The 11,938-nt window shown below is 38.1% G+C and overlaps 3 protein-coding genes and 1 long non-coding RNA gene across 4 annotated transcripts; 3 read left to right on the top strand and 1 right to left on the bottom strand.

Moving 5' to 3' along the window:
* Window positions 1-1,284: 1,284 nt before the first annotated feature.
* On the top strand, window positions 1,285-3,962 carry LOC148909890 (uncharacterized). Its single transcript, XM_089032451.1, has 3 exons — window positions 1,285-1,440; window positions 3,290-3,432; window positions 3,665-3,962. The coding sequence occupies exons 1-3, from the start codon at window positions 1,285-1,287 to the stop codon at window positions 3,960-3,962; spliced, it is 597 nt and encodes a 198-aa protein (XP_088888577.1).
* On the top strand, window positions 3,934-5,742 carry LOC148909889 (uncharacterized). The gene is made up of 4 exons (XM_089032450.1): window positions 3,934-4,046; window positions 4,190-4,435; window positions 4,821-4,986; window positions 5,495-5,742. The coding sequence occupies exons 1-4, from the start codon at window positions 4,005-4,007 to the stop codon at window positions 5,740-5,742; spliced, it is 702 nt and encodes a 233-aa protein (XP_088888576.1). The 5' UTR covers window positions 3,934-4,004.
* Window positions 5,743-6,886: 1,144 nt separating this feature from the next.
* On the bottom strand, window positions 6,887-8,719 carry LOC148909888 (uncharacterized). Its single transcript, XR_016120187.1, has 3 exons — window positions 8,595-8,719; window positions 7,277-7,376; window positions 6,887-7,028 (listed from the first exon to the last, which is right to left on the bottom strand). It is a non-coding gene; the product is annotated as an uncharacterized LOC148909888 (long non-coding RNA).
* Window positions 6,895-11,423, top strand: LOC116306662 (uncharacterized). The gene is made up of 5 exons (XM_089032555.1): window positions 6,895-7,053; window positions 7,954-8,478; window positions 8,626-8,871; window positions 10,152-10,317; window positions 10,822-11,423. Exons 1-5 carry the CDS (start codon window positions 6,895-6,897, stop codon window positions 11,067-11,069), a joined length of 1,344 nt encoding a protein of 447 aa, XP_088888681.1. The 3' UTR covers window positions 11,070-11,423.
* The last annotated feature ends 515 nt before the right edge of the window (window positions 11,424-11,938 follow it).

Genomic DNA, 11,938 nt, shown 5'->3' with positions numbered 1-11,938 from the left:
GATATCGTATCACTTCACTGATATGGTTTTTACTTGTTCACGGCTTTATCACACGGATATCGACCCTAAATGTGCAATAAATAATATTTCTTAATATTCTTATTTTCAATGAAGTACTGAATAGAATACGCCAATACATAAAATAAAGTCAAACGATAACCCTTGGTGCATAACTGACTATTGCACCTCTAATCTCTAGGATTTTGTTGTTTTAACGTTGTTGGTTTTTCTTGTGTGTTGTTATTTGTGCAGTCGGTCTATCATGTTAGAGTGATTATATTTAGAGGATGCTTATCTTTCGAGTTCGGAACCGAATTCGGAACCGAGTTAGGAACCGAGTTAGGAACCGAGTTAGGAACTGACTTAGGAACCGAGTTAGGAACTGACTTAGGAACCGAGTTAGGAACCGAGTTAGGAACCGAGTTAGGAACCGACTTAGGAACCGACTTAGGAACCGACTTAGGAAACGAGTTAGGAGCCGAGTTAGGAACCGAGATCAAAATAAAACAACAACAACAACAACAACAACAACAAAAAATGTAGCAAAAATGTAAAACGAAATTAAACTGAAATATTGGAAATCTCGAGCCCAGAGCCTGCACTTTTAACATATTTCCACTGAGACAAATAGATATTAACATTGCCAGTGGGAATGTTTGCGTGCGAGGAACAGCTATATAACCACATTGTTAATCCCCTGAATAAATAGTACGCATATTGATAGTCCCAGTATCCTCTAGTCCCAGTTGGAAATATGAATATTGACAAAATATTTAACACAAGATTGTTCAAGATTGCCTTTAGTAAAGTAAACCGACGTCAACTCGTTAAAAAGAACGCTCGAAGAAGGAGGATTGTAGTTTGGGAAGGTTTAAGATATGATGATTGAAACCGTATACGCGACATGTCATAGCTTGAGAAATAAAAAAAAAAACTTTTAATTTATTTTACTTTAATCGTTTAAAAGAAAACACTTGTTTCTGAATCTTGTTTAAAATGGTACCCTCGACATAGTATTATCCGACCCTCGACTTAGTACCCTCGACCTCGACATAATACCCTCGACCCTCGACACTCGACCAAAAGACAGACTCGTCAAGAATCGGAGTTCATTCGAATGACGATTCACTGAGGAATGAAATTCGGACATTTATCGAAATTCCTTTATTACTAGTTTGTCATAAATAAGGACTAATTGCATAGATAAGGCAGTTAAAATATTTAAGGAACATTTTAAAACATCAACGGTCTTTTTGACGGTTAAAAAAATTAACTAGTTATAGCATGGCATGTGTTTACAAAAGACAACCACACAAGAAAGTCCTAATTCTTGGTGCTGGTCTCTCTGGGATAGTTGCGGGTAAAACATTGATGGACAATGGAGTCGATGACTTTCTGATCCTCGAAGGACAGGACTATATTGGAGGCAGGATAAAACAGGTATTTATCGAGTTTTGTCACGTACTTACTAAAAGGCTCAATGAGCTACAATGAGGTGCAATAAGCTACAATGACCTACAATGACCTACATTTACCTACAATGAGCTACAATGAGCTACAATGAGCTACAATGACCTACAATGAGATAGAAAGAGTTTCGTCACTATATACTATCGTAAATTTGAATTCATCAGTGGACCAAAATTAAATGATTTCCTTTTTACCTTGTCTATTTAATCTTTTTTCATGTGAGGTAAAATAAAGGTAATCTTACGACATCTTAGTCGAAAAATACTTCCAATAATAAGAGAATTTAAAGCAAATGGAACGTTTTCACATAACGTGATATCTTATGCTTATGAGTTGGGTGAGTAATATATGATATGCTAATGATCTGGCACGCGCGAATATGCTGCACGCTTCGCTGACTAAAATATAAACACAAACACAGATGAATTAACGATAACTTTAATCTCCTTTTTTGCTCAGCTTCTTCTAGTTTTTCTTTGAAATTTTTTGCTCGACATTGGTCAACAAATTATTGACCTTTCCATTGCCTTTTGGCATATTTTTGTATGCCCTTCTTTGGCCTCGAGCCCTTCTTGGGCTGTCGAGTCTTTTTTTGTTTTTTCTTTTTTTGCTTAAGCCCCGTCCACACTATGCCGGATAAATTTGAATCCGCAACTTTCACACCGAAACCGAAAAAAAGTTTTCCGTCCACACATGAAAACGGATAAAATGTTTCGCGTCCACACTAGTCCGATCAGAGGCGGCAAAAACGCTTCATTGCACATCTGAGCATGTGCATCGAAGCTGAAATTGAGCCTGCGGTGAATTTTTAGCCTTCCCATGACGTAATCGTATTCGAAAAATTTCGGATACGAAATGTTCTCCGTCCACACTAATTTGGCTAGCCGGCGTTTTCAAATTGTTCCACTCTGGAGACCGTATTCGAAAAAATTCATTGTCGGCGAAGAATTGTTCCGGATTCGCCCGGACTAGTGTGGACGAGTCAGGACTTTTTGAGAACCTTTAAGATCCATCATATTTGAACTGTATCGCTATCTGAAAGAGTGGGTGGTGACTAGATATTTAGAGGCGCAGTTTTCAAAAACCCGTCAGCTACAATTCAAGACAGATCTTCGCATTACACATTGTGCTTCTGTGTTTTTGACGTGTAACACTTTATTGCCTTTATTGTATAACACTTTGGTCATTACACTTTTATTCCCTTCTAGTGAAAGAGGGATGGTTGTAAAAGTTAACTATTAAAGTACCTCCACATGCCGGCGACAAATATCTTATGTAAACCTAGGCTACACAGTCAAGGCTAAATTAGATTTGAAGATTAGAAATATAGAACAAAAAATCCCTGCCCCGTTCTAGAGTACAATTTTAAATATATACCCAGTAAGAAGTAGGAAATGACGGTGTAATATACATCTGTTATTAGGAAGGTCAAACCGTTTGACCTTTGGAATGAAAACGTCTGCACTACAACAGCGAACGAAGACAACGAAGGAACACGGACACAAGATAAGTAAACAAGTATATAACGTTAATTTAATTCAAATAATCGAAAGGGGAAAAAACATATAGAAATCCAACCATATTCGGTGTCCTAGTGCCCTTGATCGTACCCCCTCCCCGCCCCAGGACAGTGTTGGTCCCATTAGGTAGAGCAGTCCTGTCTCCATAGAAACAACATTGTTTAGGGGGGGAGGGGGTGGGATTTTTAAATGTTGGACATGAAAACATTCATTAAAACTAAAAATTTCTCAACATTTTTGTCCAAGATTGTAGGAACAGTGTAAAAAATAAAAAGATGTGAACATTTTCATTTTGATAGCATAATTTTTCTGGATTCAACGTTGAGCTTGGGGCAAACTGGATTCATTTAGCCAAACAGGAACATTCTGCACCAATATGGTCCCTCAAACAACAAAATAATATCTTAGGATGCTGGAATCAATCTTCGAATTTCGTCATCAGGTACTACAAATCATTACCTGGAGAGGGGTGGGGAATTCCCTAACCAAGTAAAAAAACATGCTGCATAAAGATAATGGGTGAAGGAAGGGAGAGTGGCGGATGTATAGGATCTGGTGTTTTGTTCAATATATGGGCCTAATGTCAAGCCTTGAAGCACGCCATGCGCCTAGATGCTCCCAAAATTTCCAAAACACGTTCATATTCTACTACCGACCGAATTCAATCATTTCAGGAATGCGAAGGGAGCCGACATCACAGACATGGAGAGCTATCGACACTGGAAACAAATTGAAACTGAATTCGAAGCGAAACAGGAGGAACGGGAAAACGACAAGAAGCCCGAAATCCCTGCACGAGTTGGACTAGCGTTACTCGACTGGAAGCCAGACACGGCCGCAAGAAAAGCAATTGAATATTTCTGTTTTGATTATTACTACGGAAAACGTCCCGAATTGGTGTCTTTTAAGGAACTTCATGTGACCGAAGATAATTTCTTTGTGGCCGATCAAAGAGGAATGATTGCTATGTAAGAACAACTATATGAGAAATTTAAGGAAAAAATCAAGCTAAATATGAAGGTTAAGGAAATTAGTTACAGCTCTAGCTCTGTTGAGGTAAGAATTCTTGACATACCGTGCGTTACACTCAAATTCTAGGGAAAAATCAACCTGCCATCCTTCCCCTCCCACACTCTATTAAGCCATTCCATTACTTAAACATACTTACTGTCTTCAAATTTCAACTCCTTTACCCCCAGGTAATCACCTCAGAAGGAGAGGTCTTCACAGCAGACTACGCTATTTGTACATTCAGTACAGGAGATCTCGCCAGTGACATGGTCACATTCAATCCTCCATTACCAGAATGGAAACGAGAAGCCATCTTGAAAATGCCCATGTCTGTCTACACCAAGATTTTCGTCAAGTTTCCTTATAAATTTTGGGACGAAAAGAATTATATTTTGTTCGCTGGTGATAAGCGAGGATATTATCCTGTCTTTAAGGTAAGATATTTTCTACGGCGCAGTTTGTAAGCTCTAAAGAGATTCTTCATCCATGCAACATATTTTCAAGATGGCCGCTTACTCAAATTCCAAGCCTGCGTTCGTATGGTCAGCGTACCACAGAACCATACACACAACTTTTTTTATTTCAAGAAAATTAATCTTACTTCATGCTGGTTTTATTCCTGATTAAACCAGATGGTGTAAATAAACTCTGTATAGAAAAATGATAATATTACACAATAATAATAACTTCACCAGACCGAAGACGAAAAGCATTGAAGGCACTGCGACCAAAATGGCGACGGGCATGCGCAAAGCGGTGATCAAACTATCGAAAAATTATTTTCAAATTTTCATGTGACATTTCATCTTATTATTTAAGAATCTGGAAAGTCATGGAATGTTTCCTGAAGGAAGCGCAATGCTGTTGATTTCGGTAACAGAAGATCAAGGACGAAGAATAGAAAAACAAACATTCGAAGAAACTAAAACAGAGATTGTCGAGACGTTGAGGAAAGTCTACGGACAGGACGTACCAGAACTGACAGGTAACTTAAATAATCAAAAATATTATCAAAAATTTATTATCATAATAAAGTATATATATATGCAAAGAGTATTGCACTTATTGGCAGCGTCAGACGAGGTAGGGGAAAAGGCTTCTTTTGAATTTATCTCTTCTACACTTATATTGAAAATAGTAACACGCCTAGTTATAGCGCAACACGCAAAAGGATGACCGCATTTAGTGTACTCGCATACTCCTATGCACGGGCTTCTTGATGTCAAAAGAGCGTATGCACACCGGCTTGCCAGCTTCGCATCGAAATAATATGCCGGTTTAACGTTCAAAACACATGCATGGAGATATGCGAAACATTAATGTGGTCATACTTTTGCGCGGTAAGTATCTTCCCCATTCCTGGATCCATGTGTAGGCTTAGATTAATGAGGGGGGCCCATTCAGCTATAAGGCTGGTATCCAGAGGGGTCCTGCGCTATAAATGGGCCCTTCATTAGCTCCAAACCTCTCAGACCTTCATGTCTTTTTTTCAGATATTTTTTATCCTCGCTGGTCGACCAATCCCTTTACACTTGGCTCATTCTCTGAACCAGTCGTTGGAATAACTCCACAAGATTTCAAGGATCTTGCAATGAATCTAGAAAATCTTCATTTTGCGGGTGAGGCTTTAGACTACGAGTGGTTTGGGTACATGCAAGGAGCCTACATGACTGGCCAACGACAGGGAAAGATGCTATCGAAGCTAGTCAAGATAAAAGAAGGACGCGAGACGATAGAGTAGTCTACACTTTATTGTCCGTTCATTATTTATCGGAGTTTCCGGTGGGGATGGAAAACCGTTGGGGGGTTGAAGAAAAAAGTCATGCTTACCAATCCCTTCTTCTTCCTCCCTCCTCCCCTCGTCCTTCCTCCTCCGATCCTTCGATAAATATTGAACGGCACCATATCAGTCATATATTTTTCATACGGCCAAGGTCGCTAAAAGTACAGTCAAATGGCCGGATGATGAAGTGTAGAGAAGCAGAAAAGACTGACTGTGGTGACATCAAAGACCCGAAAGGCGCCGCCAATTCTATTTTAAAGGTGCCAAGACGGGAGAAAGAAATAAAGAAGTGAAAGAAAGAAAGAGAGAGAGAAAGAAAGAGAGAGAGAGAAAGAGAGAGAGAGAAAGAAAGAGAGAGATAGCGAGAGGGGAGAATTCGATGAATCGATGAATCAATGAATCAATGAATATAAAGGAAGGAAAGAAAGAAAGATCCGTCCCTTTTCTAATCATCGAAAAAAAATAAAAGTTGAAATGAATAAAATCGTAAAATATCGAATTCAATTAAGTTTTGTAGTCGAGATTAGGAAAATGTCTTCCAAAAACAAATTAGCGAACTCTAGAGAGGCGATTGAAACTCAAATCCGGACAGCTGAAAAAGCGGTTTGACATGAAAAAACCGGATGTGTTAGTCATGACGTAATGCTGTTCCCTATTAGATAGCATCGACAAATGTGAATTTTCAAAAACCAATTTATCTTCTCAAACCAACTCCCATGGCTTCAAGAAATTCATTAAAAGAAATCTAAGAAAACTCTCATCTGGTCTCGTATCAAAAACAGAGTCTTTTTTTCCTAAGAAACGCACGTATTAACTGGTTTTTCTTGTTCAAAAGAAAGCCATGTAATCTAAAGAAGGATTAAAAACCGGTTGTTAACTCGTTGACATGCTAATCAAAAGGTCAGTATTGCGTCACAACTCGGAGTTCATTCGAATGACGCTTCACTGAGGAATGAAATTAGGTCATTTTGTCGAAATTATTACTTACTACCTTATTACTAGTTTGTCATATATAAGGACTAATTGCATAGATAAGGCAGTTAAAATATTTAAGGAACATTTTAAAACATCAACGCTTTTTTTGACAGTTAAAAATTACCTAGTCATAACATGGCTCCATGTGTTTACAAAAGACAACAACACAAGAAAGTCCTTATTCTTGGTGCTGGTCTCTCTGGGATAGTTGCTGGAAAAACTTTGATGGACAATGGAGTCGATGACTTTCTGATCCTTGAAGGACAGGACTATATTGGAGGCAGAATAAAACAGGTATTTATCAAGTTTTGTCAGTATATATTATCGTAAACGAGTCATGTACTGATTTTGAATTCATCTGTGGACCAAGATTAATCGGCTGTTGATATCTTTTTTAACTTGTCTACTCAATCTTTTTTCGTGTAAGGTAGAATAGAGATTATTTTACAACATGTTAGTCGAAAAATACGTCGATTAATAAGAGAATTTCAAGCAAATAAGTATTTTTTTTACTCACCAAATTCGGGATATCCAACACGTGCACTTGGGCCGGCGTGACTTAATGATAAGGCGTGACAAACTAATGTGTTACTTATTTCACGATCTGTAGCGACGAACTATTAAAATTAAAAGAGGTAGAAGGGGGTTCATGTAAAGGGAAAAATGCTGACGAATTTAACAGCAGGTGGAACTTAACAGACAAAAAATAAACACACAAAAAGAAAAAGCCATGCTCAGCGGAGCATAAAAAAAGTAATGAAGTTTGTTCATAGAAGGTTATCACCTGACGTCACAGCCGCCATATTGGTCCACCGACTATTACATTATTATTGGTTTCTCAGTTTTGTTTGGAACACCAATATGACTTCCATCTCTATTGTCAGTTAACTATCTACAATCTTGGACAAAAACAGTTGAGAAAGTTTTATCTCATCATTAAATAGCGCAACTTCCCTCGAAGTTTTTTTGGTTGATCGTACCCCCTCCCCCCAAGACAATGTTAGTCCCATTAGGTAGAGCAGTCCTGTCCCCATAGAAACAACATTGTTTAGAGGGGGAGGGGGTGGGATTTTCAAATGTTGGACATGAAAACATTCATTAAAACTAAAAATTTCTCAACATTTTTCTTCAAGATTGTAGGAACAGAGTGTAAACAATAAATAGATGTGAACATTCTTTTTGTCATTTTGATAGCATAATTTTTCTGGATTCAACGTCGAGCTTGGAGCGAACTGGATTCATTTAGCCAAACAGGAAGATTCTGCACCAATGTGGTCCCTCAAACAACAAAAAAATATCTTAGGATGCTGGAATCAATCTTCGAATTTCATCATCAGGAATGCGAAGGGAGCCGACATCACAGATATGGAGAGCTATCGACACTGGAAACAAATTGAAACTGAATTCGAAGCGAAACAGGAGGAACGGGAAAACGACAAGAAGCCCGAAATCCCTGCACGAGTTGGACTAGCGTTACTCGACTGGAAGCCAGACACGGCCGCAAGAAAAGCAATTGAATATTTCTGTTTTGATTATGACTACGGAAAACGTCCCGAATTGGTGTCTTTTAAGGAGCTTCACGTGACTGAAGATGATTTCTTTGTGGCCGATCAAAGAGGAATGATTGCTATGTATGAACAACTATATGAGAAATTTAAGGAAAAAATCAAGCTAAATACGAAGGTTGAGGAAATTAGTTACAGCTCTAGCTCTGTTGAGGTAAGAATTCTTGACATACCGTGCGTTACACTCTGACAAATTCTAGGGAAAAATCAACCTGCCATCCTTCCCCTCCCACACTCTATTAAGCCATTCTATTACTTAAACATACTTACTGTCTTCAAATTTCAACTCCTTTACCCCCAGGTAATCACCTCAGAAGGAGAGGTCTTCACAGCAGACTACGCTATTTGTACATTCAGTACAGGAGTTCTCGCCAGTGACATGGTCACATTCAATCCTCCATTACCAGAATGGAAACGAGAAGCCATCTTGAAAATGCCCTTGTCTGTCTACACCAAGATTTTCATCAAGTTTCCTTATAAATTTTGGGATGAAAAGGATTATATCTTGTTCGCTGGTGATAAGCGAGGACATTATCCTGTGTTTAAGGTAAGATATTTTCTACGGCGCAGTTTGTAAGCTCTAAAGAGATTCTTCATCCATTCAACATATTTTCAAGATGGCCGCTTCGTCAAATTCCAAGCCTGCGTTCGTACGGTCAGCGTACCACAGAACCATACACACAGTTTTTTTTATTTCAAGAAAATTAATCTTACTTCATGCTGGTTTTCAGTATTCCTGATTAAACCAGATGGTGTAAATAAGCTCTGTATAGAATCAAACCGCCCTATGGCGAACTCGTGGATACTATAGTCGACGTTACAGAGACCGGGCTTTCTGTGTCCTTATTTTTTTCATATTTTAAATACTCAATTTATTGGCAAGATGATAAGTCGTCCTTTTACTTTCCTTTTAACACCTACTTCGTTTAGTTCTTTGTTATTTTGTTGAGTTTGGAAGCGAATTGGTTGTGATAAATTGATTGTCTGAAGCCACTTCAATAGACCTTATTCTAGGTGTGACAATTTTTTCCCAATTCAGCGTGACGAACCTCCAGGGGATTTCACTTTCTTTTGTTTTTACTCATCGAAGAATTCATGAGTATCCCAAAGGATACGAAAATATTCATGAGTATCCCAAAGGATACGAAAGGAATAATGATGATATCCCGACGAGTTTCAAAACAATAGCTCTTCATTCCCCCAGAGATTTGTTACGCTGAATATTGGGAAAACATTGTCACACCACCAATAAGGTCTATTACGAAAGACGAATTCGACTTCGACGGAATATTTGCTAAGTCTTCTGAAAAACGAATCCTGGATTTTGTTTTTAATTTAAAAGTCAGGCTGAGTGCTTTATTTCAGGAATCATTCTTTTTGGCTAACAAAAAGCGTTGCGTTATGCGTTACTACTTATCTTGACCTTCAAGGGTCACGGCGCTTTGAAGTTTTTTCATAAAACACTTTGCTTACACTGTGAACTAAGCGAATATTTTATAGAAATTGGTTTAGATTGGTTAATTTCTATTTAATTTGTCTTCATTCAAGTCTTTAAATTACGGATTATTTATTGGAGCGAATTTTCGTTATAGTTATTAGTTGCCTCGAGCGACATCTATTGCTCACATACAAGAACATTGCTACGCTTCGCGTATCCACGAGTTAAAAATGATAATATTACACAATAATAATAACTTCACCAGACCGAAGACGAAAATCATTGTAGGCACTGCGACCAAAATGGCGACGGGCATGCGCAAAGCGGTGATCAAACTATCGAAAAATTATTTTCAAATTTTCACGTGACATTTCATCTTATTATTTAAGAATCTGGAAAGTCATGGAATGTTTCCTGAAGGAAGCGCAATGCTGTTGATTTCGGTAACAGAAGATGAAGGACGAAGAATAGAAAAACAAACATTCGAAGAAACTAAAACAGAGATTGTCGAGACGTTGAGGAAAGTCTACGGACAGGACATACCAGAACCGACAGGTAACTTAAATAATCAAAAATATTATCAAAAATTTATTATCATAATAAAGTATATATATATGCAAAGAGTATTGTCCTTATTGGCAGCGTCAGACGAGGTAGGGGAAAAGGCTTCTTTTGAATTTATCTCTTCTACACTTATATTGAAAATAGTAACACGCCTAGTTATAGCGCAACACGCAAAAGGATGACCACATTTAGTGTCATCGCATACTTCTATGCACGGGCTTCTTGATGTCAAAAGAGCGTATGCACACCGGCTTGCCAGCTTCGCATCGAAATGTGCCGGTTTAACGTTCAAAACACATGCATGGAGATATGCGAAACATTAATGTGGTCATACTTTTGCGCGGTAAGTATCTTCCCCATTCCTGGGCCCATGTGTAGACTTAAATTAATCAGGGGGGCCCATTCAGCTATAAGGCTGGTATCCAGAGGGGTCCTGCGCTATAAATGGGCCCTTCATTAGCTCCAAACCTCTCAGACTTCATGTCTTTTTTTCAGATATTTTTTATCCTCGCTGGTCGACCAATCCCTTTACACTTGGCTCATTCTCTGAACCAGTCGTTGGAATAACTCCACAAGATTTCAAGGATCTTGCAATGAATCTAGAAAATCTTCACTTTGCGGGTGAGGCTTTAGACTACGAGTGGTTTGGGTACATGCAAGGAGCCTATATTACCGGCCAACGACAGGGAAAGATGCTATCGAAGCTAGTTAAGACAAAAGAAGGACGCGAGACGATAGAGTAGTCTACACTTTATTGTCCGTTCATTATTTATCGGAGTTTCCGGTGGGGATGGAAAACCGTTGGGTGGTGCGAGAAAACTTCATGCTTACCAATCCCTTCTTCTTCCTCCCTCCCTCCCCCCGTCCTTCCTCCTCCGATCCTTCGATAAATATTGAACGGCACCTTATGGGAGTCATATATAATTTATACGGCCAAGGTCGCTAACGGTCGCAAATGGCAATATTCATCTTTTTTTTCGAGACAGGAAAATGAGAGAAGAAAACAGGATGAGAAAATTAAAGAGAAAAGGAATAAATATTTAATATACTATATTATTATTACATTAATAAAAAGGTCGCTAACGGTACGCTCATTTCGCAACATTCTTTTTTTTTTTTTTTTTGGAGATAGGAAAATGAGAGAAGAAAACAGAATGAGAAAATTGAGAAAAAGGAATAAATATTTAATATACTATATTGTTATAACATTAATAAAATACGTTTTAACGAAAGTCCATTTTGAGTTACCATATTTAAATATTATCAAATACTTGAATTTCAAGCTCACTACATTGTTAAAGTTAAGCTCTCTAGTTTACCGTTTGGTATTTGTGAATATTATCACTGAAGAGTCATAAGCCAAGGACAAATTTGTATGAATTTAAAAATGGTCTATATATTTAATTTTCACGGCATTAAATCCCATTTTCCAGTGCAATAATCAAGCAATTCCAGTTGCCATATTTCATTATTCATTGCGGCTGCTCTTTCTTGTTCTCTGGAAAAAAGTTCCAATTCGTCGTGAACCTCTTCAACTTTATATTATAGTTGTAATAGATTATGCGTTCGGTGTGTGTAATGAAATAGAGAGAATAAGAGAAAAATATCAAAT

Source organism: Actinia tenebrosa, unplaced genomic scaffold (genome assembly GCF_029948245.1).
Source record: "Actinia tenebrosa isolate PJP-AT-01 unplaced genomic scaffold, QUT_ActTen_1.0 PGA_scaffold1__47_contigs__length_23844297, whole genome shotgun sequence".
Classification (NCBI taxonomy): Eukaryota; Metazoa; Cnidaria; class Anthozoa; order Actiniaria; family Actiniidae; genus Actinia; species Actinia tenebrosa.
The sequence above is the reverse complement of the archived record's forward strand: the minus strand, read 5'-3'. Positions and strand labels throughout refer to the sequence as shown.